General features: G+C 49.6%; 1 protein-coding gene across 1 annotated transcript; it reads left to right on the top strand.

The window, feature by feature from the left end:
- Window positions 1–17,646: 17,646 nt before the first annotated feature.
- On the top strand, window positions 17,647–21,212 carry LOC149351668 (uncharacterized). Its single transcript, XM_089577072.1, has 2 exons — window positions 17,647–17,973; window positions 19,294–21,212. Exons 1-2 carry the CDS (start codon window positions 17,727–17,729, stop codon window positions 19,434–19,436), a joined length of 390 nt encoding a protein of 129 aa, XP_089433198.1. The 5' UTR covers window positions 17,647–17,726; the 3' UTR covers window positions 19,437–21,212.
- The last annotated feature ends 3,176 nt before the right edge of the window (window positions 21,213–24,388 follow it).

Genomic DNA, 24,388 nt, shown 5'->3' with positions numbered 1-24,388 from the left:
TCAGTGATGAAAATAAATTATTTTGCCAATAATGGCTTCCATAAACTTTTCACTATGCATGTAAAAGACACCTCACTCCTTTTAGGCAAATTGCAACACCTAAGAGGCAATGGAGCTTGTCTCGCTCCCCAAAAATGTAGGGGAGCATTCATGGGTATGACACGACAGTGTTTATGGCTCCCTGTAGCGGTTTCTCTTCACTGTTCTTCATTCCTGTTCACACATTTATCATAATTGCCTCAACACAGGTTCCACATTTTTGTCTTTGAACTCTTCCACACTGCAGTTCACCTACATAATGTTACTGTAATTAGTTTCTCACTAATTGGCACATCTCTAGTTCACTGCAGTAATTACATTACTAAGCTTCAAATTAAGCCAACAGCACCCACACGTCACTCCCCCCCCCCTTTGTACCTCAGCAAAGTCAATCAATGTGCCTACACGGCCTAGTTGGTAGCGCGACTGGCTGGCGATGCAGGGGTCATGGGTTTCAAGTTTCAAGGCAGACAGGAATTTATTAATTTTCTGTACGTAAAATCTATTATTTTATAAAGTTAAGTAGTTTCAGACATGTGCTGACGTTTGATTCAGATTACAAATCCTCTTTTCAGTGACTTTCACTGCAGACATCCACGTGTGAAACTTGTTTTTGGCACAATGCCGGCTGGATAACACTGGGTTTTCAGCTGAATGGCAGCCTCTCTCCTTGACAGTGGTGTGTGCAGGCTTTCCGTACCTTTCTTTTCTGGTTGCACATGCCACCTAATAAGTTCTTAGTACTAATTGCGATGCCATCACATACCATACAGCACTAATGATATTACTTCGTGGTAATCAGAAAAAAAAATACTCTTATGGTGGGAAAAAAGAATAGCAGCTTGTTTCCACCTGACTTGGTTTGGTTTCATACTTCTGCTTGAACTTTAAGAAAAATTAGCCAGCAAAGCTGTACAAGACAGTAATTTTTCAGGGGGCTTAAATTTTATGCACAGGCACTTGCAATGACATTTGCATCCTGTTCATCAACATTTGCATCCTGTTCTATCATTATATTGGTGATGAATAGTTCTGGTTCATTTATTTAACACTCTCCTCGTGGAAACTCTGAATCAGACTTGCTTATCATTTTTCAAGCTGCCTTAATCATGCTCAAAAAAAAAACAATTTACCCTCTATGTGCACACACCACTAGGCATTTTAAGTGTTCTATTTTTTTTTTCATGCAGTGAAGGAGTGATACATACATAGAGGGGAGAAATCTCCAACCTGTCACTTATGCTCGAGCACCAGAGCGGAATTTTAAACGCACCTATATCAGGCTTGCCCAAACAAACCGAAACCTCATTTCCAAGGGATGGAATCACAGGAGCGACAGGAGGCTGCTCTGCGCAGCTCTCGGGCAGAGCTACAGTTTTGCATCATGGTCTGGGCCTTGAAGGTCGCCGCAGCCAAACAGTGCCTGGTCATCTAGAGTGGCCTGAGGGCCCGTCGCCGACCTGTTCAACACCCCTTCACCCACCCTCACCTGATCCACTGAAGTGGGACTAATAAAGTTACTACCAACCAAGAGCTGTAATAGCCTTCTTGCCAACGCACTTCACCACGGTAATTTTGAACTGCTTCTTTGAACAAATTAATCTCTGAGCTGTACACAAGCTTTGTTCTCAGTACAGGTAGGCCCTTTGTTATTGGAATGTGGTAATCTACTGTTGCAGAGCAACTTCGATTGGTCCTCAGTGTCCTTTCAGGCATTTTCTGACATTTCAACACGTGCATATGGTACGGTGCCCTTCACTGAACTGTCGATGTCACAGTTTGAGTGTACATAGAGGGTTGTCTATTTTAGTTCACAGTAAAGGAAACTACTTTGAAAGTGAACGCATTTCATTGAACATTATTCTCCTGCAGTGCACAATAGTGGCATCACAGGGTCTTTATTGCATCAGCGTATGGTGTAAATGTTGCCTAACGGCATTGTGATCCACCGATTAAAGAGAACCAACAATGGCCCTGATATGCATGTGGTCAGGAGTGTGCATAGAGGGAAGGTCATGCACTTGCACATCAGGCTAGAAACATTACTGAGGCCTTTTGTAGGTTGCTCGTGGAGTGCACAGGGCTTGCCAAAACCAGTAACATCATCCAGTGTTATCATGCTGCGTTAATGGACCTTTTGCCAGAATACCACTGCTTGTCTGTGATGCTGCCTCCCTCAAATACTGTGGGCCATGTTAGCCTTGCATTTCTTACCCCCTTTTTATGTTATCTTGCTGCTGTGCATGCTTGTGCTTTTCTTGTTGTGTTGCTGTTGTTCCTTCTTAACACACCGTTGTTTTTTCCTTCAGCTCCTTGACCTGACCCTGAGACATGTTCAAGCTTAATATGACATTTGCACTGATAATACGCGTGTATGTGCATGCTATGATAATAACTTGCATGAAGCAAATAAAGCAAGTGTCTTGCACACTGCATTAGCTGCTTGCAATGTGGCATCACGCTCCACCTTCACTATCCACCTCTTTACTCGTCCCGTTCCCCAATGTTGAGTAGCATATGTGAAGACATTTTTCTCCAGCCGACTTCACCTCTCTTGACATCACACGTTGCCCTCTTACAAGGAATCTTGCTGCATTGAAAGGAGCTGCCTGGTGCTGCTGTAGATGCATTACTGTTGTCCTACAGCAAAGGAATTGTAGGGATGGGCATGACAAATTTTGTTTCACCTCTCACATTTTGGTGCGTACTTGCATCACACGAGTGATGTAGCTGCCTATATGCCCTTGGTAAGTGCTATGTGCTCATTGTTAGACAGAATTAATGAGATTGAGGGCCTTTTCAAACATTGAAATTAAATAGTATTATTTAGAGCCTTTTTTTATTTGAATGAAATAATGTATAAGCAGACTTCACGGACTTTAAATAAAAGCACCTCACGAATGCATGGCGTAGAGTGGCAGGTACGTACCTGCCACTCTACGCCATGCATTCGTGAGGTGCTTTTATTTAAAGTCCGTGAAGTCTGCTTGCAGGCAGACTTCATAGTTAATGTTCACAAAGCAAAAGATGAGTGCCTCGGAGCATCTAATGAGGTATATGTCCTATTCAGATTAAGTGAAACGCCAACACTGAAATACATGCTTCTGTTTATAGTGGACTTTTAGCTGTATCTGTTTTTCTTTAAGTACTGGCGGGAAACAATATCTCCCTATTTTGCTTTCGCATTTGACGCTTTTGATAATAAGACGTACGCGTTCATAGCGTTGCGCTTGACGCGATTCGCAGTCACGTTTCGTGCGCGGCCGCTTGCAAACGTAACCAAGGGTAGCGTTAAGTTCTATGCACCTCGATTCCTTTTCGCAGCTAACACTCGCTGTGTAAGGCCCCGCGCGCTACACCGCTGAAGAAGTGACACGGTGAGGTTGGTTGGTTTGGTTTATTGGGGTCTAACGTTCCGAAGAAACTCAGGCTATGAGAGACGCCGTAGTGAAGGGCTCCGGAAATTTCGACCACTTGGGGTTCTTTAACGTGCACTGACATCGCACAGCACACGGGCCTCTAGAATTTCGCCTTCAAGAAATTCAGCCGCCGAGGCCGGGATCGAACCCGCCTCTTTCGGGTCAGCAGCCGAGCGCCGTAACCACTGAGCCACCGCGGCGGGTCTGACACGGTGAGGTAAAGCTTTCCAACGCCACTGACGCGTCGAGGTTACGGTCGAGAGCCAGCCGTTTCTCCGCCAATCCGTTTCTCCGTTTCTCCCCGTGACGCTGATCGCATCTCACAAGTGCGGAGACGCGACACGCTGCGCGATGGCTTCGGGCGATAAGCGGTCGCTTCATGCAGTATAATTACCGCTAAACTCTTATTTCCGTGACGACCGGCCCACAGGGTCTTTCGCGTCGCATTCAGCACAATCACTCAGCTAATGTCTGTGGCGAGTGCGCCGAGACCGCCGCCGCAACGCACTCCACCGTCCATCTCTACGGCGCTACTGTGCGACGCGTACACACCTACGCGCCGCAGCTCAGCGGTGTTTTTTGTACTTCGCGCCAATTAGCAGACGACGCTGTTTATTTTTTGTCATACTTTTTTCTTTATTTTTCAATGTCGTCATTCTATTCTGCTTTTACGCATTTTCGCACCGCCCCGATTTACACGTCACGGGTACGCCCCGCTGTGGGCGGATTGGCGAATATCGAGAATCGGGCCCCCGGTTCCGGCGGTGCAGAGAACCACGGCTGAATGGAATGCAGCTTGTATTTTGGTATGACATCACTAAAACCTTGGTTATGCTACCAACCATGGAGGAAGGAAAGACCAACGTTGGGACGTCCAACCTTAGACAGTTTCAGTTTCGCAGCTCCTCTCGGGAGGTGGCTAAAGTGGCGGTCGCGGGAACTAGTGGCGCTGCAGTCGAGCTTTTCTACACCGTCTGCTGTCGCGGGAGTTTCGCTCGCTGCAGTTACAACAGGCTAGTCAGATTTTCAAGCTGTTTTTTTGTGTGATGGTGCTGTTAGAGTTGTGAAAACGTGTTTGTGGTGAAATATGTACATTTGGTGACTTCAAGCGAGAGGTACACATACCATTCTGCTTTGCGCCCGGCTGCACAAGTGGCAACAGAAACGATGCCACCGATCATTATTTTTTCAAACCGCTTCGCGATGAAAGCAAATTTGAAAGGTGGGAGCAGATGTTGCATCGCAAGGACAGACGGCTCTCTCACACGTGTCATTTCATTTAATTTTATTACCTTAAAGACCCACGAGGGGTGTTACATAAGGGGTGGGTACATATATTTTGGTGAGCAAGTGTTAACACAACGTAACATGACTGGTAACATTATTGGCAAAGTTGGATGAGCACATGATGGCTGCGATGTAGTTGGGCAGGTCGTTCCAGTCTGTTGCAGTACGGGAAAAAAAATGATGCGGCAAAGGTGGTAGTACGGGCACGAGGTCTGGAAACTTAAAAAGGATGACGAGTGCGATGAGATATGAGGGACGATGTAGGGTGCGCGGCCTAGTGAACTATGAAAAAAATGATGTAACAAGCAAAGGCTGGCAATGCGGCGACGAAGTCATAAAGGCAATAAGTCGGATTCAGCTTTCAACGCTGATACACTGATGTCGTAAGAATGCGATGGATGGATGAATCTGGCTGCTCTGTTTTGGACTGATTCGAGTGCATTTATAAGATTTATAAGGTACGCTTGGTGCGGGTCCCAAATGGTTGAAGCATATTCTAATTTTGGTCTGACAAGAGATTTGTATGCTAATAACTTTACATGTTTAGGGGCTTGGCGGAGATGACGTCTTAAAAATCCAAGTGTTTTATTAGCAGATGAAATTATGTTCGTAACGTGTGTACTTCAGGACAAGTCGCTACACAACGTAATGCCTAAATACTTGTACGATAAAACCGGGTGTACAGGGACGTTAGCTGTTACGTATATGGGAAATGAAGCGGGTTACGGCGACGTGTGAAGGACAAGATTTTACACTTATGAGGGTTAAGTTCCATTAACCAATTGGCACACCATTCCTGAATGTGGTCGTCTTGAAGAGATTTTTGGTCAGAGGCGTTATAAACTTGGCGATAAATTACACAATCATCGGTGAACATCCGAATATTACTACATACATTCGTTGGCAAATCGTTAATATAAATTAAAAACAGAAGCGGACCAGAAGCAGAAGATCTGTGAGCGTCATTTTGAGCATGAAGATATTATCAAGGAGTGCAAGCACGTTGTGAACGGGCAAGAGGCCCGAAATCCCCGCGGGAACTGGGCGCTAGTGCCCGGTGCCGGCCCTCGACTCTTTCCCAGCCTTCCAGATCAATTCTCAAAGCCAAAAATTGTGAAATGCAGGCGAAAGTCACCAAAAACGAGTGCTGTCATGCAGACTGATAATTAAGTGTGAAGATCCTTGAAGCGTACTCCGTTTCATATATCAGGTGCAACGCTGTCAAAGCTAGCGCTCTTTTTTGCGCAGCCTGCATCCGTGACAGAAAATAGTGCGTTGCTTGTGGCGAGCGAAAATTAACAAATGCATTGCCGATAGGCTTCGTGGATAATACATTTGTCATCAGCGTGACAAAAAACGATGTTATTGCGAGCGAATCAGTCGAGATCTGTGATTTTGTATTTTGCGTTTGTCGTCTTTTTCCATTTCACGTTTTCGCTGTCCCCGCTGGCCGCCGTGTTTACTCCTCTATGGTTTACTCTCTCCGTCCGCCTCCCATTCACTTTTGAGAACATGGCGTCCAGCTGAGCGGCCGCGGCCAGCTCTCCTGTACGCATTTTCCCGAAAGTTCGTGCACGCCAAGCAAGTAATTGCGAATGTGTTCGGCCGCACCAGGATCCGTTTTCCGGAGAGGTCTGTTCGGGAAGTACTGAGTGCTGATGTGCTCGGGGATCGGGACCAGGGTCTTCACCGCATTAGGGCGAAGCAGGCAGACTTCGGGAGGAATAGCAAAGCTTGAAGGTTTATTTTACATTTTGTACAGTAGCAAGGAGACCAAAGTCAGAAAATGGGGGAGGATCTTGGCACCCCACAGATTGCTGCTTAAATGCAGTTCAGATTCCCCAGGCACCCAGCTAGGGAATCTGATCTCTGGGTGAGCGTCCAATGGGCTGCTAGCGTCTTCTTAGGCTCCGCCCTCCCCACGTGATCGCGCACACCGCACAGACACACACACACGGGCAAGGAGGAACTTGGCGTCTCTGAGTCGCGAACTGTTTGACCAGGCCCAAAGGTCGTTCGCTGCTGAGTGACGATCCTGATCGAAGGGGACGCGAGCGCTGACCGCTCATACCGGTGACCTCTTCAGTTCGGTGGAAGGGACAAATCAGCCGTGTCGCCTCTCCGCTTTGTCGGCTGCCCAGGGCGCACGCGGGCAATGAGTTAGCGGCGCCGTCGCCCCGCCGTCGTCGCCACTGGGTCTCGTCCGTCGGTCCACGGCAGTCCGGGAGAAGCGCCGCACTCAGCCTTCCCAGCGAAGGGGATTAGAGCTTTGTCCACGCCAACGCCGTCGCCAGAAGCCGCCCCAAGGCACCCTTTTCCTTGCGTCTTCTCCGAAAAACAGCAGCGCTTTCCGAAAGGTCAGCGTAGCCCGATGACGCCAGCCCGGCGCGCCGTTCTCCGCTGGCTGGGCCTCCGATCATTACAGTCCGTCCGCCGCCAAGAAGACGTCACGAAGTGGTTGCAGTTGATCGGTGCACCACGAATGTACGTCAGCGTCCGAGTCCTTCTGCTCGACAGGTCGGCCAGGAAGCCCTGCACATCTTGCAGTGGTCCTCGAAACGGAGCATTAGTGATCAGGCCAACGCGAAGCCCATACCTCCAGCAGGGCAGCACACGGCCAACCTCAGAGAACTGCCAGGTTTTCGGATAAGGTTAAACAAGGGTTGTAAATTTTGATACACACCACAGCCCTCGCTCGAAAGCGCATTCCTGGAAAGCCGGCCTACCGGACCTAGTTGAGCCAATTTTGTGTTTTCTTTTGTACTGGAAGACACTCGCTTCCGAATTTTGAACAAAGAAAACCGCTCTAACTAGACCACAAGAGAACAAAACGGTGACGCTTCAGAGGTGCAAATGCGGAGAAAACAAATCCAAACTGTTTTTCTCGGGAACTTTAAGCACTTCCAATAGGGCCACGGAGAAAACCCGTGCTGAGGCCCTCGCGTTTCAGTTTTCTCGCCCTCTTTGTAATGGAGTTCAACTCGTAATTACCACTAGAATTACGAGCGTGCTTACTTCCCCTCATTTGCATGACCGCATAGTGCCGTCACCTTTGCTCAACCTGGCAAAGCTTCCCTCAATATCGGAGCCCAACTCACATTAATCTGTCTAATACTTAAACAAAGAGACTCCAGGCGCTTATGCCAGTGTCCTACAATGGCCCGTCTTTCCAGCATTTCCGCGAGGCAGCGGACGCTGCTATACATAAGCACTGCCTGTGCATTGTCAAACAATTAGCATTAAAAGAAATGCAAGACCACTGCTGCAAAAATTTAACGAGCATCCAAAAACTACATGTGCTCAAAACCCTTTCGGCAGCAGCAAAAAAAGAAAAAGCAAACAGCAGAGTCTCATTCTCGGAATCTGCTAACTACCCCCGTCGCGACACGAAGGGTCCTATTCTTCAGCCGCGCTCGGCGCGGTCGCAGACTGACAGTAGCCTCGGCAGACGACCCCCGACAAAAGCCGAAGGGCTTAAGTGCGCGTTCACCTCTTCGGGCTCCAGACGCCACGCGACATTGATTTGTTCCGCACCCCGGTCGCGCGTCTCCACCACCTGAGCAGGACTTGAAAAGAATGCGGGAGGGGGACGATCTAAGAAAGCAATGCCTACGAGCATTCCCCCCTCGATTCAAGAATGGCCTTAGACTGAAACGCGTTCTGCTGCGCTCTTTCGGGTGGTAGCTATGCTGGCTTCTCTGTGGCCTGCTACAAGCTTCGCTCGTCCCGCAAGAACTACCGCAGCGTCTCGCCAATGGGACAGGTGGCCTTCGTTTTATCTGAACCCTTCCTGTCATTCTTGCCTTTGTGCGGTGCCTATTGCACCTGGCGTGCCGCGGTGACTGCCTCGGCCGATTACACTGTTGGCCGGCTTTTAGCCTTACCATGTCTTCAGCCCGCACTTCGTCCGTTGTCTGGAGAGCACCCCTTGGTTTGGCTCTCCTTGCGCGCGGCCACCTTCTGAAAACTGCCTTGGCAGATCGGCCCTGCGCGCCTCCCTTTCTAGCGGTGTCCTCACCTTCCGCGTCTTCTCTCTGACGCAGCACCGAGCCGCATTTCCCACTTGATTTTAAACAATGGGCTCGTGCTTTCGGCGAGTCACTGCATGTCGCAGTATCTGACTGTCTCATCGGCACTTTACTCTCTCCTGAGCATAATGGGCTCTCTCGAGGCTTGCTGTTCGAGCCTACGACACTAACGCTCTGGCCTGCAACTTGACCTGAACCACGTTGCTCGGCTAACGTAGCGTTTTTGTCCCGTGTGCTATCCTCTCGATTGCAGCAATCGCTCAACAGAGCATCTGCCTCAGGGTTAGAGACGGCCGCCTTCTTCCCGGAAAGTGCACGCTCCTGTAGGCTCAAAACCGCCGCTCTGCACCTTTCCTTACTGCTAGCATTAGTGCCCACATTATCCCCTGAGCCCTCACGGCTTGCGGATATGCACTTTTTCTCATTGCAAGCCTGAGTGCCTTCACAATCCCCCGAGCCCTCGCGGCTGGCGGATCTGCACTTTTCTTCATTTCTAGCCTCAGTGCCTACACTATCCTCCGAGCCCTCGCGACTTGCGGATCTGCACTGTTCTCTAGATTTTTGACCTAAATAATCGGTCACTGCTGCTGAAGTAGCCTTTTTTTCTAGAGCCAAATCTGCCCTATCCCGGCACTTCTGAGCAGCTCTCGTGTCTTTCGGCGACTGAGCGGAGCTCCTAAGTCGGTCGTTGACACTGTCGTGGTGTAGCCTACCACAGTCACCTTGGGTTTCGAGGTCGACTTCTGCGGGAATTCCAAAGTACATGAAAAGCGCACTTTTAGCTTTTCCATAATTTTCCGCGTCCTCGTCCGACAGGCGCGCAAGTACATTAGCGACTTCACACGGGAGGAAAGCTAGCAGCATAACTGACCAATAACCCCAGTCTAACTGCTCCTCCGTACAAATGCCTTCAAAATTTTGAAGAAATGTCCTGATATTATCGCCTGTCTTGAAAACACTTAACCTAGATCGAATTGTTTTCATTCTTACGAGGTTAAGTTGACGTGTGATTTCCCGCAGCTCCCTTTCCCGCTCTTGTCGAGCTACTTCATCCCACTCTCGCATCTTTTGATCGAGCCGTTTTTTCTCGATCTCCATTTGCTCTTCGCGTTTCCTCTTTTCTTCATCCTCTCGCTTCTTTAGTTCCTGTGCCTTCTCTAATTCCTCCCGAATGTACTCCTAACATTCGACTACCTCCTCCGCGTCTGCACCGCTTGCCTCAACTGCCTCAATTAAGAGCGGTTTCCTACGGATCGACCCACAATCAGTGCCCAATTTCCCGCATATCAAAACCAGGTCCGGTTTGCGCAGCTTTTTCCAGTCCATGTCTGCTCCCAAGCGACGGCTAGTCTCTACGTGGTCAGAGAAGATTCCCAGGCAATCTCTGGAGCCACGTTACATTACCTCAGTTTACAAATTTCCAAAGTTGTACAACCTGGCAAAACTCAAAAGAGACAAGACCGTGCACTTACCCATACCGGAGCCAGGACGCCGCGCAGACCATCCCACAGCTGCCAACCAGTTGATGTGCTCGGGGATCGGGACCAGGGTCTTCACCGCATTAGGGCGAAGCAGGCAGACTACGGAGAGAAGCCTTCGGGAGGAATAGCAAAGCTTGAAGGTTTATTTTCAAAGTCAGAAAATGGGGGAGGATCTTGGCACCCCACAGATTGCTGCTTAAATGCAGTTCAGATTCCCCAAGCACCCAGCTAGGGAATCTGATCTCTGGGTGAGCGTCCAATGGGCTGCTAGCGTCTTCTTAGGCTCCGCCCTCCCCACGTGATCGCGCACACCGCACAGACACACACACACGGGCAAGGAGGAACTTGGCGTCTCTGAGTCGCGAACTGTTTGACCAGGCCCAAAGGTCGTTCGCTGCTGAGTGACGATCCTGATCGATGGGGACGCGAGCGCTGACCGCTCATACCGGTGACCTCTTCAGTTCGGTGGAAGGGACAAATCAGCCGTGTCGCCTCTCCGCTTTGTCGGCTGCCCAGGGCGCACGCGGGCAATGAGTTAGCGGCGCCGTCGCCCCGCCGTCGTCGCCACTGGGTCTCGTCCGTCGGTCCACGGCAGTCCGGGAGAAGCGCCGCACTCAGCCATCCCGGCGAAGGGGATTAGACGCCTTTGTGTACGCAGACGCCGTCACCAGTAGCTGCCCCACACAGTGTCTCTTTTGTCTTCCCCGAGCAGCAGCGCTTCGGCTGAAGTGGCCTGATGGCGCCCGACTGGCTCGCCTGTTTCCGCTGCCAGTCCCCAGGAGCGCAGTCCCACACCAGAGCCGCATTCAGCATCGCCGGCGAAGGGGATTAGAGCCTTTGTCCACGCCAACGCAGTCGCCAGAAGCCGCCCCCAGGCACCCTTTTCCTTGCGTCTTCTCCGAAAAACAGCAGCGCTTTCCGAAAGGTCAGCGTAGCCCGATGACGCCAGCCCGGCGCGCCGTTCTCCGCTGGCTGGGCCTCCGATCATTACAGTGCTGTGAGCGAGAACACAGGAGTATCTCCCCGTAGCGTTGCCAAAATCAAGGCGGAGCGTCTGTGCGGGCCTGTGGCGTCTCCGAAGAAAAGACCTCGCGACGTGAAGATTTCAAGTTCGCGAATAGTCAAGAATGACAGCTTCACAGTCCATGCCATCCGTCTGAAAGTGCACAGTATGTACGCGAAGAAGGAAGTCCCAACACTGGGCAGTGTGCTAAAGGCTGGCAATGAGGACGACGACCTGCCGAACTTCAAGAAAACCACATTGTGGAGGTTGATGAAGGACATCGGATTCACATTTCATAAAAGAAAACGGAATCCTGCACTGACCGAGCGAAGTGACATCATTGCCTGGCGTCGCAGATACCTGCGGGCGATCAAGGAATTCCGAGGACAGGGCAGGTACGGGTCGTTCCTTGCTTATTTTCTTACGCAGCACGTTTAGACTGGCTTCACATAGAGCTTGATGCTAGCTTTGCAACCTCGTAGTCAGAACAGTGAGTGTTGCTTCAGGATAACACGTTGAGAAGAAATTGTCTTAACCACGTTGCTGTTGTCGACCTTTTGCGTAGTGGTGATGTTTCACGACCAGTTTTGCGCTGTGTTTCGGTGGGGCACGTGTCTGCATGGGTCAGATTAAATCGCTAAATCCCAGTTGGTGCGGCAAGCAAAAACAGCAAAACTGTCAAAAATGTAGCACTGCAATGGGTAGTGCCATCTCGTCGTCGCCGTAGGAACGAATGGACACCCACTGTGCACTGCCAGTTGCTCCGGTGGTGCGAGTTACTGGCGCTACTGCTGCGAACGTAAGGAAACGAAGCGCGATTTCTACCCCCGACAATGGCGCTGGCGTCAGCTGCGGAGCCAAAAAGCGCGCGCTAGCACGTGACCACTGCCTCCTCGGTTGTTGCACCCGCAATCACAACAAAAGTTCGGCGTCGCCGCACCGTGTAGACACCATTAAAGCTGGGGAAACGCTCCTGCCAAAACTGTGCTGCACCGAAAGGAAACGAAGCGCGATTTCCACCGTTGCCACATGCAGGTAGAAGAGAGTTGAAAGATAAGAGGACAGAGTAAAAGACAGTAAAGCCTTCTTTTCCCTCCGGACGTTTGCCTGCGGAGTCTTACAAACTACCCCAGTTTACTTTTACTGGCAATTTTTGTTCGCAGTCGCCACGAGTGAAGAGATTTCAAACGTTGCCGAATTAGTCAAGTACCCCATGCAAACATACAGTGAATATAAGCTGGCTACCAAATGCCGCCTGGGCGTGAAATATAAGCCCGAACCAGGGAGCAATTAAGCTGAGATAATTCTTTTTCTCGAGTGTCTTTGAGCGGCTGTTTGTGCGACAGGGGTCAGCAGTGCGTTTGTTGCAGTGCATTGCCTACTTACATGCTGCAGCGTGTTTGTTTACTTACAAGCATTGACTCGTGTACTCGGTTGTTTTGCATTTACAGGTGCATCGTCTACCTAGATGAAACCTGGGTGAACGCAGGGTACACAAAAGAATACGTCTGACAGGACAAGCTGTAAAGTCATCTCAGGATGCCTTTCTGAAATGTTTAACAACGGGATTGTCTGCGCCTTCGGGAAAATGGGCCCGTTTGATTCTTGTACATGGTGGAGCAGTGCAACAGGATTCGTGGAAGACACTGCTGACTTCTTCAGAGCAAAAAAGGGAAACCACGCTGACTACCACTCTGAGATGGATGGCAACTACTTTGAGAAGTGGTTCACCGACAAGTTTTTGCCAAACATTCCGGCCAATAGCATTGTCGTCATAGGCAATGCTCCATATCATAGCGTGGCTCTTGAAAAAGCACCACTGGCTGTTTCCAGAATAAATCATTTCTCGCAAACGCGTTGTACAACTTTTTCTGCATTTTACTTGACGCTCCCACAGCTTGGAACTCTTTTTACCTGACTGCACGGGAAAACAAGCCATATCGAGGTGATGTGTGTAAAAATAATTTGACCCGAAAGTTACAGACGGCCACTTGTTAATCGGGCCACGGCGGAGCACTCAGCACTGTGCTAATTAATTAAACCCGACGAATGAACGTCATCTTTCGCACAAACCTCTAGCTTGCATCTAAAAAGTATAGTCACAATGCTGCAGAATCGGGAAGAAAACCGCTACTAGTGACCAAAAGCCGGTGCGAGCTCATTGACAACGAATTTCGGACAGCTCACATTAACGCGGTATGCATCAAATGAACAGATGCATGCAGTTCATTTCAGAACACGCCATAATATTCAAGCGATTCTGAACGAAACGAGTTTTCTCATTCAAGTCACGCGAAATTCAACTTGCGATGAAAAAAAAATGCGCGAAAAAAAAAAAGTTCTACCAGCCGGGATTTGAACCCACGCACCCCCACTGCCTGTCGACTCCCCGGAGCGACGCGTTAGACCGCACGGCCACAATACAGCGCGGAGCGATAACTTTCTCTTTATTTTTTTTTTTGCGAACTACTTCCGTAGCCTTCACAGCGTTGCACATGATGTATGAAACGGAGTATAGTATACGTCCTCCTCAGGCGAGCCTGTAGAGGGAGTCAGCCCGGATGAGCTGGTGCCTCTTTCCCGCTCGGCGGAAAACAGTCAGACTGCGCTGACGATTGGTGACCTGGCGACTGCGACTCTACCATCTACGGAGTGGCAACATGAATCTATACAGGACGAAATAACTTGGAAGGTTTGTGTAGTTTAATTTCTACTGCAGAAAGCTAGCGGCAAGCCGTCTAGTGATTCCCAGGGCTGTTATGTGGAAGAAGATGGTAGCTGCTTCGTGAACGGCTGCAACAAGCTGCACAAGGAGCTGTTCAAAACTGTAGCTTCTGTCACTGACCTTGAAAACATTCTGCTGCAAACAGATGGCTTATCAATATCTGTGCAGGAGTAAATACAAATATTGATGAACCCTGGAAAATTGCAGCGCAGCAGTAACAAGGACGAGACGAGAAGGACGCAAACACAAGCGCTGACTAACAACTGTGTTTTATTGCTCTGAGCCAGCCTATATGAGAACTAGGTACAAAACAACAAAACAGAACCAACACATCACCTCACGCATTCGTGGCACGATTATCAAAATTGTCTCCCATTTCTCCAGTCTTTCGTCGTATCATTGGCGTTCAGAAATGATATTTCTTTTTCACTAAGGCGCACAGAGGGGTTGCTGACACACTTATCTGCGCATTTTGATATCGCCGGAGCCTCTGCTATCAACCTTCTGGTGGTGTCCTGACACTTGCGAAGAATAACTGTTCTTTCAAGGGCAGGGGTGCAACCCTCGCACTGGCTACAGTGTAAGGCGAGTTCCCCTGAGTTTGGGTCCCTTAAATTCCTTTTGTGCTCTTGTAGCCTTGTGTTCAGGCATCTCCCTGTTTGGCCTATATAGATGTTGCCGCACGACAGGGGAAGTGAATAGGCTGAATTGAATAGGCTGGCTCAGAGCAATAAAACACAGTTGTTATAGTCAGCGCCTGTGTTTGCGTCCTTCTCGTCTCGTCCTTGTTACTGCTGCGCTGCAATTTTCCAGTATGCAGAACCAACTAGCCAGTCACTATGTTTTGAGCAAATTGATGAACCGCCGACGAAGTCGGAAGCTGTTCATCACAAACACTGTTATGTTTTTTTCGAAACAACTAATCTGTGCGCGTTGCTTGCGAAGACAGGTTCGAGCGAGGAAGAAAACGGCTTGGTTTGGTTTATTGGGGTTTAACGTCCCGAAGCAACTCAGGCTATAAGGGACGCCGTAGTGAAGGGCTCCGGAAATTCCGACCACCTGGGGTTCTTCAACGTGCACTGACATCGCACAGCACACGGGCCTCTAGAATTTCGCCTTCATCGAAATTCGGCCGCCGCGGCCGGGATCGAACCCGCGTCTTTCGGGTCGAAGAAAACGGCAGCGCGCCTCGTGCAGTGCCTCGTTCAGGTATCGTTCGCCCCAACCCCAGTGGTTGTACCCTTGTGCCCTCCAAGCGGAACAGCTTTTCACCACGTACCAACAACAGTTATGTCATATTCTTGTTTGCTCACACCGGGAAAAAATTAATTTACCTGCAAGTATGGGAGCGGCGCCGCCCCTCTTTACGAGTGTGTAGCGGACGGCTCGCGAGATGGGTAGAAAAGCATAGAGTTAATAGAAAAGCGCGAACAGTTGGGGACGTCAGCGTTGATGGCGCTAACGATGGGTCTAGATCGTGAGAGTGAGCATTTAGGTAATCTTTGGAACCGAATTAAAATATTTTTTAAACGTTTGTTGCCTCCAACACCTGGCTTTGAGTGCCCTTGCATACATAGGAATCCCATAGCAGGCTTTTTATAGCTTCAAAATTTGGTGTCTCCACTCCTTTAATCGCTGCACCACTGCGCCAGGAGTGACATGAGGACTCCCAGGGATCTGTGAATGTTGAGTAGAGAATTACCGATTCCGCGTATATGGGGTACTAAAGTGACCATATTCTTCTGGCCTCAAAGCGGGACATTAAGGGGGGGGGGGGGGGGCATGTTCTTGCCTGAAAAGCTTCTTCAGTACAATGGAAGACGCAGCAGCTGACATATACCGCTTGTGCTTCACGGTGCCTATGTGCTTTAAAATTTCAAGACGTCCAATGCGGGCGATGGAAAAGTCTCTTCCACATTTCTCGCAGCGGACATCGTACCCCGACTTCACTTTCTTCAGGAATAGGAACTCTTTACCCAGTTCTCTGTTGAACTTGCACTTCCATTCAGGCATTATCATTGATGCGACAACGAAGCATTAAAACAAACAAACGCAAGCACGCTGAGGGAAGAGCGTGGACAAACGCATAACTATAGCATAGGCAAACAATTTTTGTACCCGGATTTAACTTCGGCTCACTAGCTAACCAACACTAAAAGTTTTTGTGGCTAGATCTAGCTATAGTTCGAGAAAAGGACGAGAAAAGACGCGACTCGCCATTGCGAGCGCTTTTCCGCGAGCCGCCTGGCAATGGCTTGTTTTTGCCATTATTTAGGCTGGTTTGTGGAGCTAGGCAGAGCGCGTGTAGCCAGTGTAGCGAAGGCGGGACAAAACGCCGTCCCACAAGCATGCTGGCGGGACAGCAGGACCAGGCCCTCAAAAGAGGGTCATGTCCCGCCTGAATCGGGACGTCTGGTCACTTTGTATTGACCTATAAACACTACCGCGTCATACGCTGAAAGCTGAGCTTAAACGTCCCCTACAATTTTTTTCTTTCTAACAATGCCTGCATTTGCTCGTCTTGAACAGTGCACACCATTGTTTCCACAAAACGAGCCACTGTGCGCATGCGCAAAGAGGCAATTTTCTGAACACTTCTTCTTTCCCTTGAAAAAAAAGAATAGACAGTAAAATGTGCCCAGCTTCAATTTTTTTTTTCTTTTTGAACATTGGGAAAGTCGCCACACGGGTCTTGGCCAGTCGCCCACATAAAGCACGTACCAATTTCCTTTCGAGGACAACGACAACGTCATCTTTAAATTCGCAGCCGCTCAACTACATTGATCAAAGGGTTAGATCAAAACCGTAAAAGCTCATGCGATACTAGGTGGCGCTGCAGCCGTCGAACAGAAGCTCGTGCCGGAGCAGTCAAAGCAGCAGCCTTCAGCGAAAGCTCGTGAGAGCTGCAACGACCGCGTGAGCTGCAACGAAGAGCCTTCGGTCTTCACGCTTCATACCGGAATGAAGCACGTCAATGGCGATAAAAGCAAGGCGGCCACAGCCACAGCGGAAGCAGTAGGAAAAAGCAAGCCGTCGACTACGAGCAGCAGGAAGCCCTCGACGACGGGCGTCAGGAAGCCCTCGACGACGGGCGTCAGAAAGCCCTCGACGACGGGCGTCAGAAAGCCCTCGACGACGGGCGTCAGAAAGCCCTCGACGACGGGCGTCAGAAAGCCCTCGACGACGGGCGTCAGAAAGCCCTCGACGACGGGCGTCAGAAAGCCCTCGACGACGGGCGTCAGAAAGCCCTCGACGACGGGCGTCAGAAAGCCCTCGACGACGGGCGTCAGAAAGCCCTCGACGACGGGCGTCAGAAAGCCCTCGACGACGGGCGTCAGAAAGCCCTCGACGACGGGCGTCAGAAAGCCCTCGACGACGGGCGTCAGAAAGCCCTCGACGACGGGCGTCAGAAAGCCCTCGACGACGGGCGTCAGAAAGCCCTCGACGACGGGCGTCAGAAAGCCCTCGACGACGGGCGTCAGAAAGCCCTCGACGACGGGCGTCAGAAAGCCCTCGACGACGGGCGTCAGAAAGCCCTCGACGACGGGCGTCAGGAAGCCCTCGACGAACCATCTGTATTCAAACCCTCTGCAGCCCTCCGCAGCCCTCTGTATTCACCGCCGTGTAGTAGTACACGGCGGTGAATACAGGTCGCTCGCCCGAGGTTTGGTCGCGTTTGCAAAGGGCTTGCTGGTGCTCGCCTACGGCTTACTTGTGAAGCAAGCCGTGAAGCAGATTGCGAACATGGAGGCCTCCATGTCGAAGGCCAGCAAGCCCTCGGAACAAAAGTCTGACACTGGAACGGGCCGCCCAGCTTTGAAGGATCTGGGGAACGCCCCCCAAGTGAAAGGTGCTGGTTCGACGGCACCGAAGAAAGCCCCAACTTCTCGGCAGGAGCGAGCACAGCCGGGCTTGCACTCGAGCGCGCAGCAGGGGACGAGTACAGCTCCGTCCAAGGGGCCCAAGGGACCGAAAAAAAGTTCAGCTGAAGGTGAGTGCTTCCGACTGGGGCAAACGGGCCTTAACTTTTACAGATTTGGGGAGGCACTTATGAGTGCGAGAGCACTCATGCGCTCACCAACACAGACCAGGAATCTTGGACCTGTAGCTCTTTTGTCACCGTACGCTTTCGGTCTTGTGCTGTTGCCTAGCAACCCGAGTTGCCCCGAGGGCAATACCAGTAAGCTCAGGTATAGTTCGGAGGAGCGTCGCGCCGGCTGCGCGAGAGGGTGCTCGGGAAGACCAACATGGGTCGCACAATCCCTATAGGGGTGGCTGTGACAAGAACAGCCACCTGCCAGTGCAGAGGCGCGTCGCTTAACCGCTGCGCTGGTAGCAGTATGAGGACTTGCCAACAACCAATTCTACATACATGCGCATTATTAACCCGATATGAAAATATCGCGTCATACCCTCAGGGCGGAGCTTGTGTCCCGTCCAATTGAAGAATGAACACCTGCTTTCGCATGTATATGTGGTTTAAATACGTTAAACCCCTACCAACTTTCAGTTATAAAGTTTAGATATGATAGCGTGCCGTCGTGTACACTGTAGCTATACGCTTGTGTGTGGCACCCCACTGCATGGCCCCTGCGCATAGAAAAAAAATCAGTCTTCACAATTTAAGCCGTGTCCAATACAATTGGTGGCTGATTTTGCGCTTCGGTGAACGTTGCACGGTTAAATCGTTTTCTAGCCTACTTAAAAAAAAAATGTAGAGCTAGACCGCAGCCCTCGCTCCTGCGCGTGACGCACAGCTCGCCAGAAGGCAAATGACTTTGCAGCGGAATGGATGGAATTCGTGGGATTCATGAGGGAGTGTACGAGTGCACCTCAGGTCCAGATTACCACGTTCCCTGCAGCAGCGAGAGTCTAATCTGTGCGCCGTGGCCGGCCCAACGGCGGCCCACCTTTAATTTTCTTCGGTGCATTGCGTGGCGACCATGAACAGGGAGTCAAGGCGAAGCCAACTTTTTGAAACTGCCGATAAATAGCAGTTTAGCTACCTGGCGTGTGAGCTTGATATGATCTCAGGCTTGATCTCAGGCTTGATAGCGTGACTCGGTATTCGTTGCCACACGACGTGATACACCGCGGTAACCCACTTCGCAGTGAACACCAAACGGCGAGATCTCGAGACCAACTGTACAATCGTTTGCTTCAGCAGATTCACTTGCAAGCGCTTTAACTGCTGTCCTCCCAGTCATCTGCACGGTGCCCTACCGACAGCTTCTAGATTGGGGAAGAGCTGTGTTTTAACGTCAGTGATGTTGTATTAACCTAACCGCATGCTTTCCTCCACACTCTTCAGGTGCCGTCCAAAACTGGCAATTGACTCCATCAGGTCCAAGTGAAGGTTCCCTCGCCGTGGGAACTACTAAAAATAGGCGCAACTTTCTCCGGGAGCAGTCATCTGTCAGTGACAAGACAGCCACAACTCACTCATTATTTTAGCTCTTCCTTTTAAATGTGACTCGCCTGGTGTGTGGATGGCGAATAAAATTTTTTTTAGTGCTGAGAAGTTGGGGGCGAGTTGTTTGTGCCCATTTCGTTTTTTTATTGCGAATGCAATACTGCTTGCACTGTTTTGGCATCGATGGTCGTGGCGCCTCCTTACACAGCGGCGCACCTTGTATTGCGCTCCTATCAGTGCGCTATGTCGGATGATGTGTACAAGGCGAGGCTGGAACGATCTGCTGCGGCCAAGCGACGGCGCCGCGCCGAAGAAACAGACGAAGAACGGGAAGAACGGCTAGCTAAACAACGTGCGTATGCAGCAGCCTGGCGAGCACGCCGGTCATCATCGCTTGATGCGGGTGCATCTACAAGTGCAGGGCCAAGTTTAACCCCTTAACCGTTTTGGACGAGCTGGGCTCGTCCCTGCCAAGCTGTCCCCAAACTGTTTTGGACGACTGTAGCTCGTCCTCGCTGAATATATGTTCTTCCCTTCAGCGTTTCGGACGATCAGCGCTCGTGCGTGGCTTAGATGGCATTTTGGTCGACAGATGGCAGCACTGTCCTGTTTATTTTAAAGCCCCTCGATAATTTGAAAGTAGCGTCTTTCTGTGAACTATGCCGCCGCGCCGCGCACCCTCGCCGATCCTCCTCTCTCACCTCTCCCATCGGCGCTTTTCTCAACGGTGATTGGCTCCGCGGGCGGTCTCCGGGAAAAGCGCGCGGAAAGTTCGCTCTTTTTGTGTTTTCATTTTTCGTCGGCGCCATATTTTGGCCAGCCGCCGCTGCTGCGACCGAGCTCCCTGGCATTGCGCGCTTGCACTTCGCGTTATTCGCGCTCTTTTAGTGCAGCACTATGCCGAGTTGCTGCGCATTTCAGTGCACAAGCCGGCCTGAAAAAGCCTTTGTTCTTTTCGCGATTCCGAGCGGCAAGAAAGACAGCATTAGAAGAAAAAAGCGGCTGCGCAACATCGGCCGCAAGAACTTGACCCTGACGAAGACTGCCCACCTCTGCGAGCAACTGTGCATTTCTTCCAAGCGACTGTGTATACTGAAACTGCATGCATGCGCATCACAAAGCCAACAACCTCACTTAATTCACTGATCATTTTTCGTCGTTATACGTGTTATAGTTGTCACTTCATGGTTACGCTCAACGTGCTATAATAGCGGCGGCTGATGCATACAATGTGTGTGCATGTGTTAGCAAGTGTGGAAGCAAAAGTGCTGGTATGCGTGCAGCGGTATCCGCGGTGCGGTAAATTTTCCGAACCTCTGGTAATGGTGCACATCGCAGTAATGCGGCGCATGTCCCGAGCGAGATTTAACCTAGATTTTTTTTATTTATGCAACTTGTCTAACGATCTACGCTTATTTCTTGTTTTGCTGAACCGTTACGCTTCTACCAGGTGAGATTATCAATGCCACATTCTAGGAAAAGACCTCATATTGCATTCACATAAATAATTCGTTTTTTAATCACTTCAGCGCTTTGCATTGTTACCTGAATGTACTCAAGTATTGTAAATATGTAATGCATGCCATTTTTCTATATTCATTGCTACAGTTTGTGATCTTTTGCTTTAGCAGAGCATGGTCGCGTAGCCTTTTGTTGAATACATCACCCGCTCAAAAACTATAGGCCTACATCTGAGCTGTTTCATTTCCCTAAGTATGTTTTTGTTTTCTGTGTTTTGTTTTGAGGACTGCACCCAACGGGTGACAGATGTCCACAGCTGGCTTATTCGTGTTTTTTATGTGTATTTTTGGCGTAAAACTGCACGACTCCTCTGTAATAAACATTGCATCTGAAAAACTGTGTGTCATATTGTGACTGTATTTATACTCAAGACTTATATTAGTCAGGCACTTGCTTTGGCATAGCCTTGACTGTGGCTGACCAAATTGCTAAGACCCTATAACTTTCTCTTGGGTTTTTTCACGGTCGTTGCTATCAGTTTTTTTTCTTTCCTAACGTAACATCTCTTTAAGCGGATTTAAAAAGGAATAGAATGTGGGCGGAAAATGCCCCAGTGTGCCAAACTTTGGGGGTGGTCTACCTAAATTTTTAAGTCAACACTGAGTTTCCCATAGTCAAATTAGGTTGGACCCCAATGTTGGTCAAGTATGGACGACGTCAAATTTATGGGTTCCAGAGAGACAAATTTTGGGGATAGCCCACCTAATTTTGGATCTCACCATTGAATTGGTCATATTAAAATTACGCTTCACACCAATTTTGATGAAATTCGGACAAGGTCAAATTTCGGTGGTTGAGAGGGCCAAATTTTGGGGTGCGGACACTTTCCTTGGATGACGGAAAATCGGTGCGCGGATCTTTGGCTCTCGGCTCGACATCACCTCAAGGTCGCCGACAGCGGGAGCTGAAGTCGTTTCATGCTTAATAGAAAAAGTTCGTATTCGTTTTCAAAACGATTAGGCCGTTGCATGTGCACTGCGCGGTGCCAAACTCAGACTGAACCTTAATAAAAAAATTTAGGACGGCCATCGAAGTAAATGGCCCAGCTTGTTCCCAGCAACCATCCCACTTCTGAAACTTCACTCGTGAACAACTTCATAAACTGTGCTTCCGCAATAATTAGTTCGAAGTGAATCTACATTTAACTAAACATTGGTATGCTGAAAATATTCAGGAATGTTCAAACATATTGTAAATATTACGCTTCATATACTATGCCGTGTTGAGAATGACGGTATTGAAAAGTCAAAAAGAATGTGAGATGTATGCAGCAAGTGGTTTTGTGTGCCGCAAGCGCTCGTAATTGGCACTTTCATTGCGCGTACGAGACGCTAATTTATGTGGCTCGTGGTAGTCACGCGTTCGCATGTCTTTCTCGTGTTTTTATTCAATAACAGAGCGTGGAAAAAGCGCGAACTTCAGAGCGCGCGCATCTGTCAACCAACTGCCCGGACGACGAGCGAGCGACGCCCAAAAAAGCGTGCCGTGTGCAGCGCGCGCAGCCGGCGGGCGAGGATATTCGAGGAGGAAAACGCCGGAGTGGAGGAGAGTGTCGCTACTTTCAAATTATCTAGGGGCTTTAGTTTATTTCGTTTTCTACCGCATAAACGTTTTTTTCGTATGGCAACCTGGGTTTTAAAAATGGCACCCAGCGGAGGCGACGCGTGTATTCCTGGCCCGTCTTCGCGGAAAAGACGCTTTTCTTCGTCGTCATCTTCTTCAGACGATGGTGACTTAGACACCGAAGTGTACATTGTTTCAGGGAGCGAGGACGACAGTGATGACGTTATGCTGAGAAGTTTTTCCGATGAAGTTTTTCCGATGATGAGCAGTTTTTCCAGGATCAACAGTGGGTTCTGGCTTGCCATATCGCTGGCTTGTTTGAACAGTTCGTGTATTCTGGGGTTCTTTTGTTTTGTATACAGCCCCCAAAACAAAAGAACCCCAGAATACACGAACTGTTCAAACAAGCCAGCGATATGGCAGGCCAGAACCCACTGTTGATCCTAGGAGACTTTAATGCGGCAAACCCCATTTGGGGGTACCAAAAACTCAATGCCAAAGGTAAAAGCATAGCAGAAAGCGCAGAAAAATACTGCATGGAGCTAGCTAACGACCCCACAACTACGACGAGGATAGGAAACAGCGTCTGCAAAGACACCACGCCTGACCTAGCCTTCTCAAAAAACAACGAGAATATCCAATGGGAAAATACAATGGAAACCTTAGGGAGCGACCACTTCATCCTTAACTTAGAAATAGCCGCAGGAGAAATGAAGAGATGCCTAGGGACTGCCAAAATCACAGACTGGGAAGCCTTCAGAAACCACAGCGACGAAATAATAAAACCGATAACCAACATAGAAGAGTGGTGCACGGAGCTTATGAAGGTCAGACAAAAATACACGAAGATGATCGTTCGCACGGAACAACACCCAGACGTAGACAGCCACCTTCTTCACCTATGGGAAGCACGAAGAAGCCTTATCAGGAGATGGAGGCAGCAAAAATACAACAGGAAACTCAAGCTGAAGATCGCAGAACTGACTAAGAAGGCATCAGAACACGCAGACAACATCGCCACGCAAAACTGGCAACAGTTCACGGAAACACTTAGAGGAACACTAGGCACGGCCCGAACTTGGAATATACTAAGAGCTTTGATAGACCCCACAAAAACCAAAACGGAAAGCGGCAAGTCCATGAAAAGACTACTACACACCTTCCCTGGAACGGAAGACCAACTAACACAAGCACTGAGGGAAAAATGCTACGGCACAATCATGCACCCAAAACAAGACCAAGTATACACCGGCGAAAACAACCCCGCGATGGATAGGCCAATCACCGAGGAGGAAGTAAGGGCAGCCATAGGGGAAGCAAAAAAGAATACGGCAGCTGGAAAGGACAAAATAAATAACGCTACCATTAGAAACATGGGAGACACGGCCATCGCCGAGCTTACGAAGTACCTAAACGCTATCTGGGAAAAAGGAATCGTGCCGGCGGAATGGAAACATGCAGAGGTAATTATGATACCCAAGCCGGGTAAAAGACTTCAAATTGAAAACCTAAGACCAATCTCCCTAACCTCCTGTCTAGGGAAGATATACGAGAGGGTGATTAATGAAAGGATCACAAACTACATGGAGGACAAGGGATATTACCCTAATGCCATGTTTGGCTTCAGAAGGGGACTGTCCACGCAAGACGTACTCCTACAATTAAAGGAGGATGTCCTCACTGAAATACCAAGAAGCGGCGAACACATAGTGCTAGCACTCGACATAAAGGGAGCCTTCGATAGCGTGGGACATGCGGCCATCATGGAAGGTCTCAATAACATAAACTGTGGAAGCAGAGCCTTCCGTTATGTCAAAGCCTTCCTCACGGAACGAACAGCTACGATAGGCATCGGAGATACAAGATCGGAGAGCTTCACGGTGCCAAACAAGGGTACCCCGCAAGGCTC

This window comes from Amblyomma mixtum, chromosome 3 (genome assembly GCF_055824585.1).
Source record: "Amblyomma mixtum isolate Tamu chromosome 3, ASM5582458v1, whole genome shotgun sequence".
NCBI classification, from domain to species: Eukaryota; Metazoa; Arthropoda; class Arachnida; order Ixodida; family Ixodidae; genus Amblyomma; species Amblyomma mixtum.
The sequence above is the reverse complement of the archived record's forward strand: the minus strand, read 5'-3'. Positions and strand labels throughout refer to the sequence as shown.